Genomic DNA, 22,018 nt, shown 5'->3' with positions numbered 1-22,018 from the left:
ATGTTACAACACAAAAAAAGATCTTGTAAGATCCACCCTACAGTTCTGTTGAAATTGTCGCACTTACGAACATCACACCGCACTTGTGTCGCTTTTGGGAAGAGGAGTTTTTCGAGAAAATTATGAAATCTAACAGTCCTGAAGATAAATGTGATGCTGAACGCTACCCACAAACTTGTCATGAATTATTCAAAACCATCTGCTACCGAACTGGAGCTGAAAAAGGATTGAGGGATATTTTGGGTTTCAGTGCATCTGTGCGTGCAATAGGGTCTAATTCCCTTTCCTTCAAGATCCTTCTGCATGAATGTACTGTAACATTCACCTCCAGCAAACATTACCTCTCCAAAAGGAAAGGAATGTAGGAGTCTAGAGCTCTCGGGTAGGTTAGCTACGAGTAGTGAGCTCAAATCAACAGGAGAAAGGCTAGATACCTATGATAAATGTTTTTGAACTGTATTTTATACATGTGTAAGGAATAGACAAAACAGCTAACAAAACAAACATAATTTCAATCAGCCATTGTAGTCCAGTAGCTGAAAACTGTTAAACTTAAGAACTAAAACACTAAAAATCTAGTTCATAATTCCACATTGTTGTTTACCAAATGAACAGTAATGACATTTCATTTATATGCACCAGTAGTACATACACAAGAGCACCAGTAGACATATACAAGACATAATATTTATCAACAAAGTTTTACTAAAACGTTTTAATATCTGAAAAATGCAAGAAATTTTTGAGTGATGAAGGAAACTTACACTACAACATTTAAAAGTTTTGGGTCTCTTATGCTTACAAATGCTGCACTGATTTGATAGTAAATCAGCAATATTGTAAAATATTGTTACAATTTAAAATATCTGATTTCTATTTGAATATATTTAAAAATGTATTCTTGTGATGGCAAAGTTGAATTTTCTGCAATCAATACTCCAGTAAAAAGTTCAAAGAACAGCTTTTATTTGAAAAACACAAATCTTTTGTAACATTTTAAAAGCTTTTACTGTCACTTTTGATCAATTTAATGTGCCCTTGCTGAATAAAAGTAATTTCTTAAAAAAAATAAAATCTTACTGACCTTAAACTGTTGGTAGTGTAGATATTAAATTAAATATTAAAAATAAAACTAAAGGGATAGTTCACCCAAAAATGAAAGTTATCCCATGATTTACTAACCCTCAAGCCATCAGTGTATATGAGCGTCTTCTTTCAGACGAACACAATCGGAGACATATTTAAAAAATATCCTGGCTCTTCCAAGCTTTATAATGGTAGTGGATGAGAGGGGGGATTTTGCAGCCCAGTTTGAAGCTTTTTATTTTAGTTTATTCACCTTATTCCTGACTAGCCAACTGCATTTCGAATTATGGGTTGCACTTCTGATTTGGGGAACTTCCATTTAAAAAGACTGAAACGAATTGTTTCAATTCATAAGGTTGCCCTATAAATAAAGCGTATCCGTCAGTTTGACTGAATGAGCTGTCAATTTTTCTTTCATGTTTTATTTTATGTAACGCTTGGTATTTTAATGTAAAATTATAACAAGAATATCTATGGCAAGAGCTCTTTTCAGCCGCTGCTTTCTATCCTTGTGATTATTTTCTTTTGTCCTTTTGCATTCCACTGTAATAGTGTGAAAAGGACAACATATACTGCACATTTGTCGTCTGTTCTCCCGATATAATTTACGATATATCCCATTAATAATTCACTGGAATGCACAGAGAATCTCTCGTTTTTCTCCTCAAAGCCTCTTTCCAGGTTTATTTTCACAAGTAAATACAATTTACTATCTGTAAAATTGACAGAAGTCACTTTGAAATAGTATCACGCAATGCTGAAGTTCATGAACATTTTTTATTAAGGCAACGTATATTACATAACACAGATATAGTTATATTTAACCCGTGCGTTATTGCTGTGGAAAGAATCATGCTTTTTCATGGTTTATTGAAAGTACCTTGTTGATGCATTTACACTTTTAAATGTCCTTTTAATGTTCGTTAGTTGAAGGGTGAGTAGAATAATGTCATCTCATTGTACCCAGTTTAAAAAAAATAAAAAAATAAAAACATTATTGCCTTCATAGAGAGAGCCTTTCACTGACTGAAGCTTAACAGAAGTTACACCCATAATTTGTGTAAAGCGTCATGGGGCGTAGGAATAAGGTGGATAAAGTTTTAAATATGGATATTTTTCTTACAAAATCCCACTGGTTCACATCAGAAGGCATTTATTAAGCCCCTGGAGCTGTATGGATTATTTTTATGATGGATGGATGCATTTTTTTGGGCTTCAAAATCACCCCACCCCCCCAATTCAGGGTGCTGTAAGGGGCAAAAAAAAATCTACCTGTGGCGATCGTTTTATGCTAAAGCCATTTATGACCTTACTCCGATAAAGAAAAAGAGGTAAACGTGTTTACATGACAACATGCATTTTCGGCTTATTAAGCATAATCGGGTTAAGAACGTGCATGTAAAAAGTGTTCACAGCCTCATATCTGTCCGGAAATAATATATTAAAAAAAATGTAAAATAGAGACCACACCAATACCAAACCCTTTGCTGGATAATAACGGAGAATATAACTATGATCTGGAAAGAAAACAAGACAAAAAGGAAAAGCAAAAAAAAAAAAAAAAAAAAAAGTCACTGGGTTTGAATTAAATAAATTGGCCCTCGTTTGTTTAAGACAAGGACGACTCTTAAGAATTTACAAATCCAGGCCTTGGCTTTCGGCAGATTAAAGAGCCCAGAGAGACCTGTGGCTAGATCTCTGCTAATAAAATTTGGGTGTTAAATAAACTGTGCTAGTGCCTCAAAGGGCCTGTAGAGCCCTAACTAGCGCTGGCCAGGCTTCAGTCACAACCCGGCCTGTCTTTGTGTTTATGTTTGAAGCAGGAGAGTTGCCTTCATGACGATTTATTGACGCAAGATCCCCACAGTTCAGTCTGCCAGCAATTAATCATGGGGCTTGTTCGGGCCTGTGAGAGCGATCTCCCCACAACCTGAGCCAGGAGACTAACCTACTTGTGAGATCGGCACAACGCTTAATCAATGGAACAAAACTACCACCCAAAATCTGTTACCAGCAAAGAATATATGATCTGCCATCCTTCAACACCAAACAACACTTCCTCTTGCTGGAAAATAATTGAGCTTCATGACAGAACTGATGTTTACACAACTTACATGTTCCTCCATGAGCATGTGACGTGGCAAACGGTCGCATTTCTGAGGAAAAGGACCCTGAGAAACCAGATAAAAAAAAGGTTTCATGATGAAAGACCACTCCTATATCATTTACTTTTCTATCAACAGAGGTTCCCAGAGCATGGGATCCCTCCATGAGAAGTGAGGATGTAACGTACAAACAAGCTTCACACGACATCCAATTCATAAACAGAGAAGATTAAGATTTAAGATCTGAAGAGGGAAAAACTCTCCGCAAACCTCAAGGTATGACGCAAAACTACAACTGAAAAAACACGATAAATGAAAACAACTTACATAATGCAGTTGCTCTGATCTATATTACAATTGCACAATCACACTTGAGATGCACTCTAGAGACAGACAGACAGATATATGGGGCAATATGGTCAATATTATCTCATATACTACAATTATCTGCAGGCCTATATCAGTATTATATCAACCATTCCGCTCTGTAAATATTGGCGTTGGCCAATGCAAACCCATTAAATGCACACTAACGGTCAACCGATAATTGAGTTTATCAATATTTTTGACTGATATTTGTTTCTTCTATTTTTCTTAATAAATAATCATTCTGTGAACCACATTTATGTATGCATGTATGTATGTACATATTTATTTACAAATATTAATCATAATAATAATGGAGATATTTTATATGTTTGCATTAGAGATCAAACATTACAGAAATACTGATCATTGTTCTGTTCAATAACCAAAATGCCGAACCAATTTTGAATTGTTTAATGAATGCTTTTTGTACAACATTTTGAGTTAAAGGGATAGTTCACCCAAAAATGAAATTTCTGTCATTAATTACTCACCTTCATGTCATTCCAAGCCCGTAAGACCTTTGTTCATCTTTGGAACACAAATTAAGATATTTTTTGGTGAAATCCAAGAGCATTAATAAAACAATTATATATCAGCTCTGTGTACAGGTTATTGGACACAAAAATAACTAGTAAATTACTAATTTAATATTGGTTGATCTCTAATGTGCACACACATTAAACAGAACCAATAGCCAGAACTACATGTCTGCTACCTTTAACAACATTCAAATTACCTTGGCCTTTTGGCAACATGGCAATTTTTTCTTACTCCCAACAACTTAACCAGCCTTAAATCTGGCAGAAAAACAAGCCTCCTAGCAGAGGTAATTTAATGAATGGACACACTGACTGGAACTCATGGAGACATAGTTTGGGTTTTATGGCGGAAAGAAAAATTCCCTGAAAAACCTGCCCTCTGAATGCCGAGAAAGGAGATAATTACACATAATGAGACACAAAAAGCACTCAAATATCATAATTAAACTTTGCGAAACAAGATAGTTCCAACACAAATTGGTTTAATAGTTCAAACAATGACCATGGGACTAGACCAAATGAAGCCACCCAACAAAATAATCAAAATAATAATAATAATAATAATAAAAAAAAAATAAAAAAAAACATAGCAACAGTTTACCCACTATTTTAGTATTGTACATAATGTGTGTAGGCCAACTAAATAAAAACATAGAACAACCATCCCATCAGTCCAGTGGAATTAAAAATAGTAGGAATTATTGATGCCACATAAAACGTCAAGGAAAACATGAATCTATCACTGTACCCTGTACTAACATTTTACGAAAAAAAATATTATGATTCCATTTCAACCAACTAAATCTGTCTGCCCCTCATAAACAGCAGGACATATTTTCCACCTTCTCGTTTTAAATCTCAAACTTGCAAGCAAGCAAGCAAAGAAAACAAGAAAGAAAAAATCTGTGATGCAAGTTTACAGGCACGGATTTCCGTCAATCAAAATCAATTCAATCTGACAGCAGATTTCAAAAGTTTATATATATATATATATATATATGTGTGTGTGTGTGTGTGTGTGTGTGTGTGTGTATGTATGTATTTATTTTTTAAATATATACTTTTATCCAACAAGGACACATTAAAATGATCAAAACATTTTACAAAATATTTCTACTTTAAATAAATGCTGTTCTTTTGAACTTTCTATTCATCAAATAATCCTTTAAAAAAATCCTGTTTCCACCATAATATTAAGCAGCACAACTGTTTTCAACACTGATAACAACAAAAATGCTTCTTGAGCACCATATTAGAATGATTTCCGAAGGATCATGTGACACTGACTAGAGTAATGATGCTGAAAATTCAGCTTTGATCACAGGAATAAATTACATTCAAATAAATTCAAAAAGAAAGCAGTTGTTTTAAATTGTAATAATACAATATTACTGTTTTATACTGTAATTTAATGCATAAATGCAGCCTTGGTGAGCCTAAGAGACTTTGTTCGAAAAACATTACAAAATCTTACCGATCCTAAACTTTTGAATAGTAGTGCATGTAAATAAATCAAAATGTATTCTGAATAAAATATTCAGTTAGCATTCAAAATTACCACAGACTGACAAGCTTCTGAATCCTGTCATGGAAAGTGACCGATTCAAAAAAGTGATTCAGTGCAATTGTTATTTTTCTCTAACATTTCTAATATAAAAATATAGACACATAAATAGTCTCAGGATGAGACTCTGTCGCAAAGTTTAAAAGCTGATTTATGGAATGAAGTTGGAATTGTTTCCCAGTTTGATACTTCAACCAACAATTATTACTCAAGGATTATTAAAATGCCCCAATCTGACACTGTACAGCACTGGATTCTTTCATGTGAGAGGATTATGGGTTACAACTTCTCAAGAGCTATTCTCAGACTCAATGGAGGCAGTAATACTGCAGAAACAGAGACTGACTAAGGAGCAGGCAGGTTTGCAGCTGCACGACCCGACTAAAAACCAGTGACAGACTGCGATTACGAGTCTGCTGTAGGGGAGCTCGGTACACTGGCATCTGCATCTGGATCAAGTTGCGTTCCCCATCCTGCTGCCCTGGGGCAAACGCACCATTAGTGCCAGTTGTTTGGAGCAGTAAAGCCTGCAGACTAGCAGCCATGATGTCAGCCTGCTGGGCTAAACTGGGCAGTCCATGCAACGGGGTACAGAGAAAACAAAACAAAAATGTCAAACAATATGCTCCATCACCCAGTAACAGAATGGAATGGCCTGATATTCCCAAAGGAAGTCTGGACTTTGATACGGCCGGATTAAAAAACCTGTTTGCCGATCCAGAAGGTCTGGAGAGAAATGAAAGTACTGTATATCAAGCCGTCCACCTTCAAATGAGGGCCAATGAAATCTCCGAGCCTCAGGCAAAAGCTTCTGAGGTACTGAAATAAACACAAGCCCAGAGCGCTAGAGCGATATTCATCATTACTGGCAAATCAGCCGTTCCATTTCATGTGGCTCCTGGGACGAGGGCGGCAAGCTGACAATCAAACAGCTGCATTCGATGGCGCAAGCTCCGGGACTGAGCACAAGCATTCGCAAATGGCGTGGAATGGGATAGCTGGGAGTAAAGGGTTGAATGAGTGGAGAAACACCCAAACGAGTACGAGGACTGAATGAACTAGAGAACATAAAATCTTTGGTCGCTAAATAATTTCTTTAAAAGGTAAAGTGTGCATACTTTTTCTCTCAATGTTCTCATAATTCCATACCAGTTTAGTATGCAGAGACAACAACTTTAAGTAAGACTTTTTTTATGCATGTCTGGTCAGGCCAGTAGCTCAGATTTCTACTTGCTTTGCCAACATTTTCACTGGCTCTACCACCATGTGGGCTTGACATTAACTTATATTTTATATATGATATATTTTTTTTGCTCACCAGCCACTGCGGCTAGTGTTTTTCCAAAGTTACTAGCCACTCAGCATTTTCACTGGCTATGAGGATACCATGGGGAAAAACTGCCATTTATATATTTTTAATATTATCTCATATTTTGATAGCAGATATTAGGCTGCTGTCACTTTAAAACATGACGCACGGATCCATTATACTGTTACACTTGTGTTTTCTTTCTCAACTGTTTAAGTTCACTTAAAACATAACTGACTGTGTTTACATGAATACTCGCCAAGATCGGCATTTTGACTTTTATTTTTGTGTGTATTTGACTGTTAAAGCGCAATGAGCAGTTAATTTAATACTCAATTTAGCACTGAGATTCGGCTTTATGAATGCGCACTTTGGGTGTGAGCACAAAATCTGCGAGAAAAACTATGCACAATCTCATGCAGAAATTCAAGCCCTGTAACACCAACAATATTTATCCGGAGCAAAAATCTATATCCGCAAAATCTATATTTCTGACAGCACTACATTGCATTTAGTTTATTATTTTTAGATGCCATTTTAAAAGACTACAGTTAAAAAATGAATATATAAAATTCACACAATATACAAAATAAGAAGGTAACATTTTTAATTTATATTTACAATTGTAAATTTCTCATTTTAAATGCATTTAAAATCTGTTTATTTAAAAAATAATTATTTTCACATATTTTGTCATTCAACCATCAAATATTGTTTTCTTTACAAAGAAAATTTGCAATAATACTTGGAAATTCTAAAATTATACAGGAAACTTAATAGCAGCAAAAAATGCATCATAAACCAGCAAGATTTTTCAGGCTAAACTAACCAAATGTCACATAAAACCAAATGTTTAAGTTTGCAAAGCATAAAAATGTACTAAACACAATTAAGAAAAAGTAAGACAGAGCTCTGGGGAAAGTAACTGTTCAGAGAAAGGTTTCTAATGTGTCGTCATGTGTTTGCGTTGCAATGTGGTTGCTAAGACGTTCTGAGTGATTTCTAGCGAAAAATCTATTTTATTTTTTTGCATGTTTGTTTTGCCATTTTATTGTTTCTCATCAAAAACCACATGATTCGAGGTATCAAAGTTAGTGTTATAGGTTTCAGTAGCACCAATAATGTGCTTTAAAAAAACATTTATAACCAAGTCCTGACTCCTGTACCAGTAGTGTCCAAATAGTTTCTCTGCGCAGATGTGAAGGAGGGGTTTGAGAAGAAAGTTCACATTGAGGCACACTGGGTAATGTCAACAGATGCTGAAGGAATGTGATGTGGAAGAAAATGCAGTGAGAGAGAGATCAGGGAATGACCTCTTCTGATGAGAAAAAACAGATTAGACTGATGCTGGCGATCCCAGGCTGAAATTGCTCTTTCGGACCAAAAGCGGATTAGTAGACGGGATGTGTGAGAGGTGACATCAGGCCTCCAAATCTCCAATCCAGCTCAGAGAATACAAAACTATTACATCAACCCTGGATTAGCAACACAGACCACCAACGGCGAAGTCTTTCTCCCTCTGAGAAGATCAGGAGTGAGATGATTGGCTAATGAGTGTTGTTTCTGTAATCTACTCATGTGGAGCAAAACACCGCTCTCAACACCATCATATAAAACAATATTTAGATGAATAAAATAAAAATATTTAGATGAAAACCTCTCAGTATTTCATGTAAATATTCCAATATACTAATACATAAACTGCTGTTCAAAAGTTTGGGGTCAGTAGGATTTTTTTTTTTTTTTGATTTTTTTTTTAAAGAAATCCCTTATGCTCACCAAAGCACCATTTATTTGAATATATTTTAAAACATAATTTTATTCCTGTGATGCAAAGCTGAATTTTCATCATTGCCCCAGTCCTCAGTGCCACATGATCCTTCAGAAATCATTCTAATATACTGATTTGGTGCTCAAGAAACATTTATTATTATCAATGTTGAAAACAGTTGTGCTGCTTAAAGGATTAGTTCACTTTCAAATTAAATTTTCCTGATAATTTACTCTCCCCCATGTCATCCAAGATGTTCACATCTTTCTGTCTTCAGTCAAAAAGAAATTAAGATTTTTGATGAAAACATTCCAGGATTTTTCTCCATATAGTGGACTTCAATGGGCACCAAACTGTTGTTTCAGTTTCAGTGCAGCTTCAAAGCATTCTACACTATCCCAGACGAGAAATATGGGTCTTATCTGAGGGAAACCATCGCTCATTTAAAAAAAAAAAAAAAAAAACTTCTATACGTTTTAACAATAAATGCCATCTTGAACTAGCTCTATTCCTATTAGAATTGTGGCAGTGTAAGTGTATTACTGTCCTCCACAGGTTAAAGTCTGAACTAATTGTTATATACTTGCACTAGCATATTGTATGACAATTTAGTTCAAACTTTAACCTGTGGAGGACAGTAATACACTTAGCAGTGTCTACACTGCCGCAATTCTAATAGAGAAGAAGAAGAAGAGAGCTAGTTCAAGATGAGCATTTATGGTTAAAACTTACAGAAGTTTTGTTTTTGTTTTTTGTTTTTTTAGAAAATGAACAATGGTTTCTCTGGATAAGACCCTTATTTCTCATCTGGGATCGCTGTAAACTGTAATTTTGACCTTCAACTGTTTGGGCTCCATTGACGTCCGCTATATGGAGAAAAATCCTGGAATGTTTTCATCAAAAACCTTGATTTCTTTTCGACTGAAGAAAGAAAGACATTAACATCTTGGATAACATGGGGGTGAGTAAATTATCAGGATATTTTAATTTGAAAGTGAACTAATCCTTTAATATTTTTGAGTATTATCATCATTAATGGATGTAACTATTAAAAAAAGGTGCAAAAAGGTTGATTGTCTATTGTCAATTGTTTATGAAGCAGAGCTCAAACAGAATAGACTGGGTAAACCCAGCCTGATCTTTTGGCGATTTGATTTCGCCCTGCAACTCAGTCTGGCAACCTGTACATTCATTTCTACTGCTTCTGTTACACTTTTGCGTGAACCAATCACAGACTGGCTTATCCACCTTGCTCGCTAATGGCGGGTATAACACGATGACGATAGAGAAGCGACTGCAAGCACGACCGTCAATCCAATTCCTTTTAACCTCTTGACGATGCTGAATGACTTCTTTAGTTTAGCAAACAAATCACTCGAATGGGTGTAAATGCCACTCACTTTCCTGTTTTTTTTGCACAACCTGCAAAAATCGCTCGATGCCATTGCTGGTTCTGCAAACCGCTGATCAATGCTACAAACCAATACAAACTAAACCTGTCTGGAGTTTTCGCGTCGCTCTGCAAAGTTACGTCACCCGGATCGTTGATCTGATTGGTTGAAGGACTATCCAATTGCGTGAATAATGCTCGTTGATCACACCTCTTGTGCAGTAGAAAATACAAACAGACTCTCCAGACCAATGTTCAATTTTAAATCGAGCTTGGTCTGGTGATAGCCAGACAACAAACAGAAGTCACTTTCAAACCAAATTGCTTTACGTTGTCCGCAAGATTAACTTGAACCTGTTGCGAAATCTGCATGTAGAAATCTTTCACCCTCACACAAAATTCACAATCGTGACGATTCCTATTGAATTGTCTGGATTTCAACCACATCATTAATTGCTGTAAAATCCCTGTAATGACCTCTCATCACTCATTGCTTTACTAACTCAATGGCTCACAGAATGAAGCAGTTCAAATACTGAGTGCTCATCTGTCTAGCAGATGATTCAATGAAAAGAAACCGTCTGAAACTCTTTGACCTTATCCTCTGCGAACACAAAAAGGAAAATATAAGCAGAAAGAGAGAAGAGGAAAGATAAAGGAAGAGAGGGAGCCAGGGAGAAGCAGCACAGCTTACAATTTTTTCCAAGAATAATCAAACTCCTCCTCGAGCTGACAGTTGGACAAGGCGGCCTTGGCAAAGTCGAGGGGACAGATATTTGAGTGCGAATCAAAAAGCTGCTCAAAAGCCTTTTCTGGCATCTCAAGGCTGATTCTCAACCATCGAAGCTCAATCACGTGCTATTCCTGTAGCAGAGAAACACTATCCTCCTTTACAGAGAAAAACGGGTTTGTAATGGCACATATCTGGATCACAAAAGGTTTATTTACAGACAGACGTAATTGAAACCGGAGCGGAGCTGATTCCATAGTGTTTATCTTGTTCTGAGAGGGGTAACCTTAGATGAAAAGCACTGAAAGGCCACAAAGAGCTCTTACCTGGGCGGCTGTGGGAACTCATTGTGGCAGCGACGGCTCTTTCTGAAGTGACTGGTTTGATAATAAGAGGAGTGTGTCCTGGCAGATGAGGATGTGAGAAACACCTCACGGCTCCTCTGGGACACGTTGGCTGGTCACCATCCACTGTTGAATGGAAAGACGAGTCAAAGTGATGCGGGACAGGAAAGAAAGGACAATCTCAGAAACTCATAGCGCCCCCTCTGGCCGTAATCCAGCTTTGCGTGTCGGTTCCTCTTCGCTTGATAGGCTTGAACTGTCAAAAGAGAAGAAAAAAGAAAAAAGAAATTATGTTTCAATATTTGATGAGCTGCTTTGCTGTCTGTTGCCTACATATTAGGCAGCATCTTGAACTGAAATATAACCTTGAAAGTGATTTGGAAAGCTCTACATACAATAGGGGCTTTCGCTGCACGAGTTACTTTGTTGGAACTTACTTATAGGAACTAGCCACCAAGGTGGTTTCCCAAGAACTAAATCTTTCCCAAGCACCATTTTCCTTGTTGCATTCGCACCGCCAGTAGGAACTCTGAAATAACGTAAGCAGCGCTTGTTGTTGTGACATTTATTTTGACGGCCCTAAAACGCCAGAGCCATTCTCTGTCTTCGTTAGTTTACTATCTGTTTAACAGTCCTGTCTAATACATTATTAGATAGAACTGTTAAACAAATAATTAAACAGTATATGAAAAAGTATTAGCATTTGCCATGTGGTTGATGCCCAAGTCGCTAGCTGAGTGGAAATACATAATCATGTTCCGCTTCCCCTCAAAGTCGTGTTGGATTTTCTCCTTAGCATAAAGGTTGAGAGGTCCATCTATCACTGTTTTCATGTTTGTAGTGTTAGTTTGTGGAGTAAATATATAGGCTGTAATCTGTGGGTGTACACAGCTTTTTTTTAAATGGCGGGGGCTAATGTTTCACATGAATTCAGCCAATCAGCGTACCTTTACGTCACTGGTAGTTCCTAGGTTAGATCCTACTATGAAGTAGGAGCTAATTTAGTTCCCCCAAAAGGCATTCCTAGAACTAAAGTCGTTCCTAGTTCCTGCAGTGCAAACGCCACAAAAGCGGGTACTACCGCCATTAGTTCTAAGGATTATCAAAACGTTCCTCTAGTTCAAAAGCCCCTAATTAGCACAACATATGAATAGCACATCAGAAGATGAGCACATTATAGGATTACCTTCAGTGTAACACATGCAATGTTATCTTAGAGTTTGGTCAATGGGAAGGGCTTATAACGTTCCCTATGTAGGCAGCTCAGTAGGTTTTGTAACAGAGCCAGAGATGAAGTGCACGTCACTCAAGTGGGCTTTTCCTCTACAGAGCACATACGTGAAAAAGGCCAGAGCAGAAGGACACCGTGACACATTTTTGACACGCGGCGGGGCGGGTGTAAACCACCCTTTACCAATCTGCCACGCTGACACATTCCCTCCCAGCCTGCCATATTTGCTGTCACAAAGCTTAACTGTGCTGACAATAACAATCACATCAAGCAGACATAACGCAGCTCGCCCCACAATAAGTGTGTGTACATTTCTCCTTATGTCCACCTGGAACAAAGGAACCTGTCTGTCAGCATAACAACAGTATCTGGAGCAGTCTAGCACACAGCAGGACTTCACAGCTTAGCCATGTTATGTAACCATAAACATCAGCTGTTCCAAGAGGAATGAGGCCTAGTGTAAAGGAAAATCACTCAGTCTGTGAGGGTGGGCTTACCTGAATAGCATGTTTCTGGCGAGTAGTGCTGGGTAAGGCTAAGGGAATCTGAGAGAATTTCTAATTTAAAGGGTTAGCTCACCCAAAAGTTAAAATAATCCCATAATTTACTCACCCTCCAGTCATCCTAGGTGTATATGACTTTCTTCTTTCAGCCAAACACAATCGGAGTAATATTACAAATATCCTGATTCTTCCAAGCTTTACAATGTGAGTAAATGGTACCTGAGATTTTGAAGCCGAAAAAAGTTCATCCATCCATCATAAAAGTAATCCAAACGGCTCCAGGAGGTTAATAAAGGCCTTCCAAAGCGAAGCAATGGGTTTTTGTAAGAAAAATATCCATATTAAAAATATATAATCACTGACTTTTGGCAAGTCGTGTTCCAGCGGAAGAGTTACACACCTCTCGCGGTTCAAACAAATAGGGATGGGCAACAAACTCAAGCTCCTCTTCTCCAGATCCAAGGGATGGAGATGGGTAGGTTTAGATCCAGGGGGCGGAGATGGGTAGGTTTAGGGATATGTAAATTGAGAGAAGTTGGATCCAGATCCCGGGGGTGGAGATGAGTAGGTTTAGATCCAGGGGGCAGAGACGGGTAGGTTTAGGGATATATAAGGTAGGAGGAGTTGGATCTGGATCTAATCTCACCCACTGGATCTCATGTTCTGCAGTGAGGATCATCTCCCATCTTCTGTGTTTCAGCGTTTGTCAATACATCATGCGTAAGGTCAGAGGTCAATCTTCCGCCAGAACTAGACTCATATACAGCTGTTACCGGAAGCCAGTGATTATAGTTTATAAAGTTTTAAACATGGATATTTTTCTTACAAAAACCCATTGCTTCGCTTCAGAAGGCCTTTATTAACCTCATGAAGCCGTATGGATTACTTTCATGATGGATGCACTTTTTTGGTCTTCAAAGTCTCGGGTACCATTCACTCCGATTATAAAGCTTGGAAGAGCCAGGATTATTTTTTAATATAACTCTGATTATGTTTGGCTGAAAGTCATATACACCTAGGATGGCTTGAGGGTGAGTAAATTATGGGATAATTTTTATTTTTTGGGATGAACTAATCCTTTAACAATTCATTATAACAGTTCTTTTGGGAGCTTTGAGGAAGAAAACCCCATCACACAATTAATTGGTCGCAGCGCTAGACTAAACAAAAAAACACATGCCTCAAGTACACAACACAATAACAGTTCTCGGGTTCATATCGAGTTGAACGGGATGAGCATAATGACTTATTTTCATAAAATGCAAGTCAAGAACTGCTTAGAATCAGTAGCTGCATCCAAAATCGAATACTTCCCTACTATATAGTTTGAGAAAAACAATACATAGACAGAGTAGTCTGTCCAAATACACAGTGTTTCGGAAAAATAGTAGGAAGACCTCTATGACCTCCTACTTCCGCATTCAATGGACACTACCGTGTGCATTCAATGGACACTTTACGATCCCATGAGGCCATGGGATTTATGAACTGAAGTGAAGCGACGCAACTGACGATGGTAGTTCACTTGAGAGTAACAACATGGCGGATGTAGTCCGAATTTCATTCATAACCCATCCATATTCATACTATATAAACATACTATATAAACATTTTTTAATGGTTGCAAAGTAAGTTCAAAATCAAATGCAGCATCTTCTAACAGATTCATTAAATTATGATGTCAGACAAAAATGAAAGTTAGAGATAGGTTAGAGTTTGGTTAGGGTTTAATCAAAATTACACTTTTATTAAAGATTAAAGACAAACAATTTGTATTCCCTTTAGAATAACATGCACTTAAGGAATACAAGAAAATTTAATAAAGAGCGTTCATTAAAAAACAGGGTCAATTTTAATTTTATTTTACCTTCAGCCATAATAAACCAATTATGTATAAGATTTACACTGCCCTAGAAAAGTGGGGTTTTGGACAATATTGGCATGAATCCTTTTTAATTTGTGATAATGTTGCACTGATAAGGGGCAACACAAACTACGAAAACATATTTTATTACATAAACAGTTTATACATAGAAAAAAACTTTCGATTCATCAAAATATCCACCATTAGCAGCTATCTGACCTAAACTGGGTTCTAATTGGTTCATTGTATACTAAACTTAATTGGCAATCAATTGTTGAAGCTATTAAGGTGTGCTGACCCAAAAATCTTTTACAAACCTGGGCCAAGTTTAAACCAGTAACCAGGCATCACAGCTGGCAAGGGGCATGTCTGACTTTGACATGTATATATTGCCATTATGATGAAATCAAAATGAAAATTATTATTGCTGGTCTTCAATGATAATATCAAGTTACTGTAATGTATTTGCACCAAAAAAATGATAAGGATTTATGCTGATATCTTCCAAAACCACACTTTGTTTGGAGGGCAGTGTATATGTCAGCAAATCACAGGCCATCATAAATTCTGAAAATGTATTGTACAGCACATGAATAATTGGGATATGCACAGACTTTACTTTAGTGCTCTTCTAAATTCAGTCAAACCCATTTGAAAAAACATCACACAGGGCATGCCTGCTTCACATTTACACAAGACAACTCCAAACCACACATCTATGCCCTCAAAAATCACAAACTGCAAGTACTCGATCCCAATTAAATGTGCCAAGAAAATGTGATTTAATCTTAGCAACTCCCAAAGCTGACGTGAATTTTTCCGTGCACACCAGGAAAAGGTGTTGCATCACAGGCCCCAGAATTACGCGCAGCATAATACTCTATAAATCTGTTTGTTTTAGAGAAGCACGTCTCTGCAGAGCCACACACATCTTTACGGGATGTCTGATTTTCCAGCTTTCCTCTCAAAGTAAGTATGGCTTCTCACTGGGGCCAGGTGGCGTGGATTACATGTACTGGAGGGAGTTTAGTTCCAGTTCCTCCGGCAGCCTTTTGCACTTGCTGTCATCACATGTCTCACATGGCGCCGTTCCCGCCCCATGAGTGCAATAAACAAAGAGCGAAAGTGGACGTGCATGGACACAGTGGATAAGGATCTCAAGTAAATGTGAGAAAGCATGGGCGGAGACTCAAGCCACAATGACATATCTGTGCACAGAGTTGTAGGTAAAGTGTACAACTAAAAAAAAAAAGCTAATTATAATATTTTTTATCAATGCATACATTTAACGATTTTGGTTCTGATTCCATTTAAGGATTCAGGTTCCTTAATTTTGTTTTTGTTTTGTTTTTCGTATTTCAGAGGAGATTTTTTCTACTTTTTAAAATTGAATTGTCAATGTCAGTGAATATGTCAGGAATCGCTTCAACTGATTCAGTGAGTAAGTTGTTACAATGATTCAAACTTAATTTATCTCAAATCATTAGGGACAGACTGACTCTTTTAGAATTTTTTTTTTTAGAATAATTTATAACAGTAAAGTAGCTCAAACTGCACTAAGAATTATTACTGATATAATTGCTACTTTAGTATAAAAAAGTTAAATGTTAAAGGGACACAATAGCTGCGTTTCCACCACAGTTACTTTCTCCAGGAACTAGGGACTTTGGCGTGGCACTCTGTGCTTTGACTGCAGGAATCAGGGTCTAAATGAATGTCTGGGTAAAAATTTTCCCCTCAGAAAGTCCCTGCTCACGAGGTAGTACTTTTTCAAAGTTCAGGAACTTTTGGGGGTTGAATATGCTGATTAGATCACACAGCATATTGATTGGTTGACTCCACGCTGCATTTCATTTCAACCACCATTTTTAAAAGTCTGTTGTGGTGCATGCAATAAGAGTTGTTTGCTATTCGAATCAACAATGGAGTTTAAAAAATACGACCGATGGAACGACAACAAGGTTCAACGAGGGACAGTGATGGAAACGCAGACAGCAACAGGTGGGAAAAAGGTTCCTGGGACAAACTGTTCTGGGTAATTTCGGTGGAAATGTGGCTTTAGTAACTTTTTTTGTTCAAAATTAAATCCATCCTTCCAAAACGCATTTTCGTCTTACCCTGTTTCACTATAGTAAGCCTGCTAGTGTTTAGACCGAGTGGGATGCTTTTTGCACAAAATTGCATACTTGTGTCACTCGTCCAATGCGTGTCTCGTCATATTGCCACAACGAGTAAGAAAGGTTGACATTTCGAAGCTGAATTTCGAACTTCTGGGGAATCACATATTTAAAAAAAGAAATGCTGAACAGAGGCATGACAGAGCTCGTAATAAAACAAGAATCAAGATTGGCTTGGCTCTTCAGAGATGGTGAGTACTGAGAGATTTGAAATGTTGTAAAAGATGTGGAGATGGCATTTTTATTACTGGTGAGTAAGGTATTTTATTGAACAGATAAATTGCTTTATTATCTATTGTGAAGGGTCATTTCATTATGGTTGTTGTAGCTCTGTGCTGGAATTTACTTTCAAGGAAGTACCGTGTCTATTAATGGGTATAGAGTAACATCTTCAGCTAGTCAGCTTGAGATCCTTTCCATCTAACCTGGTTATATCTCTTAAAAGGTGCAATATGTAATATTTTTGCAGTAAAATATCCAAAAACCACTAAGCCAGTGTTATATATTTTGTTCACTTGAGTACTTACAATATGCCAAATGTTTGCAACTATTTGTAAATCTTGAGAAAATTGCAATTTTAACCAAGTCTCCAGGACGTGTGAGGAGTTACCTGTCAATTGCGTCATACCCGCGTTACCCTCGGATTCCAGTTTTATTTTGTAGACACCATGGAAACTCCAAAGACGCTTTAATATATTACATGTTTTAATAGACAAGGGAACAACTGTTTTGATATATTTATAGACGGAAAATGAATTGTTATATAGCTCAACACGTTTAGTCTTATTATTTTAATCAATTTTCTTGATTTTTTTTTCTTTTGTGAGTACCATGCTTTACCATGCCTCAGAGAAAAACACTATTTTGTCAAATAGCTAACATAGCATAATCAGATGCAGCTTTATTTTTATTAACACAATACATAATTTTCTCCATCATACAATAAGTTTTAAAATTAACTGCATGCCATTTATCAACACAAGCCATCCAATATTTAATATAATATTCTAAAATCGATTAATCTTACTGCAGTGTGCAACAAGTGTCTCACAGCAGCCGCCGAGCGAATGCATAAAGTAACATTATACAACATTTTCAACTCTCTCGAGCTGTTACCTCATACTCATGACCGGAAAAGCGGAAGCGGAAGCGGCGCCGGCGACTGGGTCATAATAAAAGTTCTGCTGCTCGTGAGGCCTGTGTTGCGCAGTTACTCCAGCGGCCTAGTTCAGCTCCACAACACTCGCTCCTGCTCTGCTTCATCCTACAGTAACGTTAATAATCTCATCCATGAACGGGAGTTCTTCCCGACTCCAATCCCTATTCTTTTGCACCGTTGGTTGAGGTGGAGACCACAAAATTCCACTCTAACGCCTGTTTCACACATAATCCGTCTGCAGTGCGTGTGCGGTCCGTATGCAGTGCGTATGTGTTGCTGAAGCAGGAAGCGGCCATTGTGCCTTCACACAGCACACGTTTGCAGTGCGTAATGTTATATTCATTACGCTTATATATTGACAGTTGCTGGAGTAGTTTAGTACACGTAAACATGACACAAAGATTTGAAAACTTACTGTCGACACAAACAGCCGACGAAACTGCTTCCCATGCCTTTTCCTTCGCATTCAAATCTTTGTACAATACATTCTGCGGGTCATACAGAATTTTATGTTTTTCCACCTCAACGATGAGACGAGTGTCATCCATGTCACCTTGTTTTTGAATAGGTCCGCCTGTCACGTCATTGCCTGCTGGGATGCGAGTTTCCCTCCAACGGGGAAAAACATATCTGATCGCATTATGCAAGTAAACACTGTTCATTTTTTTTTTTTTTTTTTAAATAAAATAATTGTTTTGAAATGATACAACTGAACTGTGAAATTGAAATGTTTCCTTTTGGCATGAATATAACTTGTTGCTGGCATGGCGTTAAATCATAAAAAAAAATAATAATTCTTTATGTAATGTACTAAATGTACAAAATAGTTTAAATGTGCATAATTTCTTTTTTTCTCTTTTTTTTTTTTTTTTTACAATTTCAGGTCAATCCATGCTCATTTTGCCCACACACAATCTGCTGCTCTTGCAGCACAGCAAAAATAGACTCGGTACGTAAACGATTGCTGCACTGCTGCAGACGCACCGCTCCTGGAACGCAATGACGGACCGCAACCGCGTGCAGTGTGAACGCTCTAATCCGTTAACATGGGTGCGTAAAAAAATACGCAACGCATACGCACTGCAGACGGATTATGTGTGAAACAGGCGTAAAACTTGGCGTCATCAAGCTACATCTTTGTTTTGAATAGGCTTCTAGCGACCTCTAGCGAACAAAATTATTACATATTCTACGCCTAGTAGTGAATGTTTTATGAGCAGTAGGATAACCATATTCATCATCACAGTCACGCAGAGCCGAAGCACAACCAAAACAGTCTTCTTAAGTAAATGCATGCAGTTTTTTTTTTTTTTTTAACCGCTAGAGGGCCAAAAGTTACATAGTGTACCTTTAACGTTTGTTTGTTTAATTTGAAGTAAAAATTCTAGTCCTATATGTGAACAAATGATTCTTTTGAATAGGTTCTATTTAATGGATCAAAAAGAACTCACTGAATCATTCAAAGTAGTTCTTGACTTATTCATCAAACCACAAGTAACAAAACACAAACCAAAAAATGAGACCAACGCATTTATATTTTTTGGCATTCTTTTTGATTCATTAAACAACCATTTCAAACCATTTCAGTCATCGGTTTACATTTTCCCCTAAAATAATGACAAGTGAAAACTAAACAAAAACAATTAAATGCTAAAGCAGGGAAACAACTCTCTCCAATATTTTGAATTTGGACTGCAGTACTCATTTCAACTCCTAGCTGTCAATAACACATACTGCACCTTTAAATTCAGTGAATGAACAATTCTATAACAGTGGAAAACAGCAATTTCACAAAAATTACACACTTCACCTTTAAGATCTGCCAAAGAAACCCACTTCTCTAACATCATTTGCAGTTCTGTCCGTCTACATGAGGCGTAATGTTTTCCTGAGAGTGTTTAATGGAGTGAGCTTCCTCCCTTGACCCGAACTGAACACTACAGCTCAGTCACTTACTCCCTCACGGCTCAGAGATCGCTGACCGACTACATTCGTCCCAAACCACAAATGGCCCTGGCAGCAAGACCAGCGTGACCGTGTGAACCGCAGTGACGCAGGGTTGACTTGAGGGAAACCCCTGATATAAAAGTCAAAGTGGCATTTGAAGAGCCGCAAGGAAAGAGACGTTTCCACCCGGAGTACCGCTGCTATTCTCAGCTCAGACCTATTTTAGTAAAGGGTTTTCTTTTGAATTTACATCGCCCCGTATCATAACATGTTAACAGCATGTAAGTGTTCATCTTTTCAAGTGGCTGGTTTCCACGCTCTCTGGACATCACACTATGTTTGTTATTTCAGTCATGTTGCTCACGTACCAAATCATTGTCATTCCTACTTCTCAAGTGTCAGCGGTGTCTTCTAACACAGACACAGACGGATAAAAAAAAACATTTGATAAATGATAAGATAATGCACACACACAATGGATTCAAATGAAACATATCGGTCTAAAGGTTTTCTGACGTATGCTGAAAGTGCACTAGACGTGGCTCAATACCAAAATGTTGGCTTTGGAATGATTAGGACATTTGATATCAAGTTAAATAATAAAAATATTATAATAGTAATAAAAATTTAACAGCATCATTCTTTCTACAGTTTCATTAATATTTTGGTACCAAAGTCTGAAGATGCAAGCAAGACAGTCACAACTAAAATATTATAAAAATTACATTATATTAAAGAAAAATTATACACACGCACACACACACACAATATCATTGTTTCTACAAAATAGTTAATATATAGTTAATACTCAGTCGTCAGTCTATGCATGATAAAGCTAACCACAACTAAAATATTAAAGAAGAAAATAGAAAAGAAAAAAAAAATGCATTTATAATATATTTAACTTTTAATTATAAATATATATAAAAAAAGATAAATATATCTATATTTAAAATAAATATAAAATATAGATAAGATAGATTAGATAGATAAGATAGATAGATAGATAGATAGATAGATAGATAGATAGATAGATAGATAGATAGATAGATAGATAGATAGATAGATAGATAGATAGATAGATAGATAGATAGATAGATAGATAGATAGATAGATAGATATAAAAATAAATTTTACAATATAATTCTTTCTACAATAGTCTGAAGATGCATGGTCAAGCCTGGCACAACTTATTTTTAAAAATAAAATTATGGCATTGCCATTATATATATATATATATATATACTACATCAGATTACAGGTTATAAAGTTTAAAGGTGTCATCGAACGTTTTTTTTACAAGATGTAATATAAATCTAAGGTGTCCTCTGAATGTGTCTGTGAAGTTTCAGCTCAAAATACCCCAAACATTTTTTTTTAATAAATTTTTTTAACTGCCTATTTTGAGGCATAATTAGAAATGCGCCGATTCATGCTGCGACCCCTTTAAATCACGCGCTCTCCGCCCACTCCCAAGCTCTCAACACTATCATTGCATAAACAAAGTTCACACAGCTAATATAAACCTCAAAATGGATCTTTACAAAGTGTTCGTCATGCAGCATGTCTAATCGCGTAAGTACAGTGTTTATTTTGATGTTTACATTTGATTCTGAATGAGTTTGAGGCTGTGCTCCGTGGCTAACGGCTAATGCTACACTGTTGGAGAGATTTATAAAGAATGAAGTTGTGTTTATGAATTATACAGACTGCAACTTTTTAAAAATGAAAATAGCGACGGCTCTTGTCTCCATGAATACAGTAAGAAACGATGGTAACTAACCACATTTAACAGTACATTAGCAACATGCTAACGAAATATTTAGAGAGACAATTTACAAATATCACTAAAAATATCATGATATCATGGATCATGTCAGTTATTATCGCTCCATCTGCCATTTCTCGCTATTGTTCTTGCTTGCTTACC

The 22,018-nt window shown here is 36.9% G+C and overlaps 1 protein-coding gene across 4 annotated transcripts in view; it reads right to left on the bottom strand.

The window, feature by feature from the left end:
- The window catches only part of hdac4 (histone deacetylase 4), a 249,319-nt gene that overhangs the window by 214,682 nt on the left and 12,619 nt on the right, over positions 1-22,018 (bottom strand). For 3 of the 4 annotated variants that reach the window (XM_067408592.1, XM_067408587.1, XM_067408589.1), the window contains exon 2: positions 11,190-11,463. Coding sequence is in view for 3 of the 4 variants with exons in the window: in XM_067408587.1 (XP_067264688.1) it covers positions 11,190-11,211 (22 nt within the window). In the remaining variant the exon portion in view is untranslated. Of the gene's footprint in view, positions 1-11,189; positions 11,464-11,644; positions 11,714-22,018 lie in introns of those variants that run through there. The other variant, XM_067408588.1, reaches the window with a different exon arrangement.

The sequence above is a fragment of the Chanodichthys erythropterus genome, chromosome 14 (assembly GCF_024489055.1).
Source record: "Chanodichthys erythropterus isolate Z2021 chromosome 14, ASM2448905v1, whole genome shotgun sequence".
NCBI classification, from domain to species: Eukaryota; Metazoa; Chordata; class Actinopteri; order Cypriniformes; family Xenocyprididae; genus Chanodichthys; species Chanodichthys erythropterus.
The sequence above is the reverse complement of the archived record's forward strand: the minus strand, read 5'-3'. Positions and strand labels throughout refer to the sequence as shown.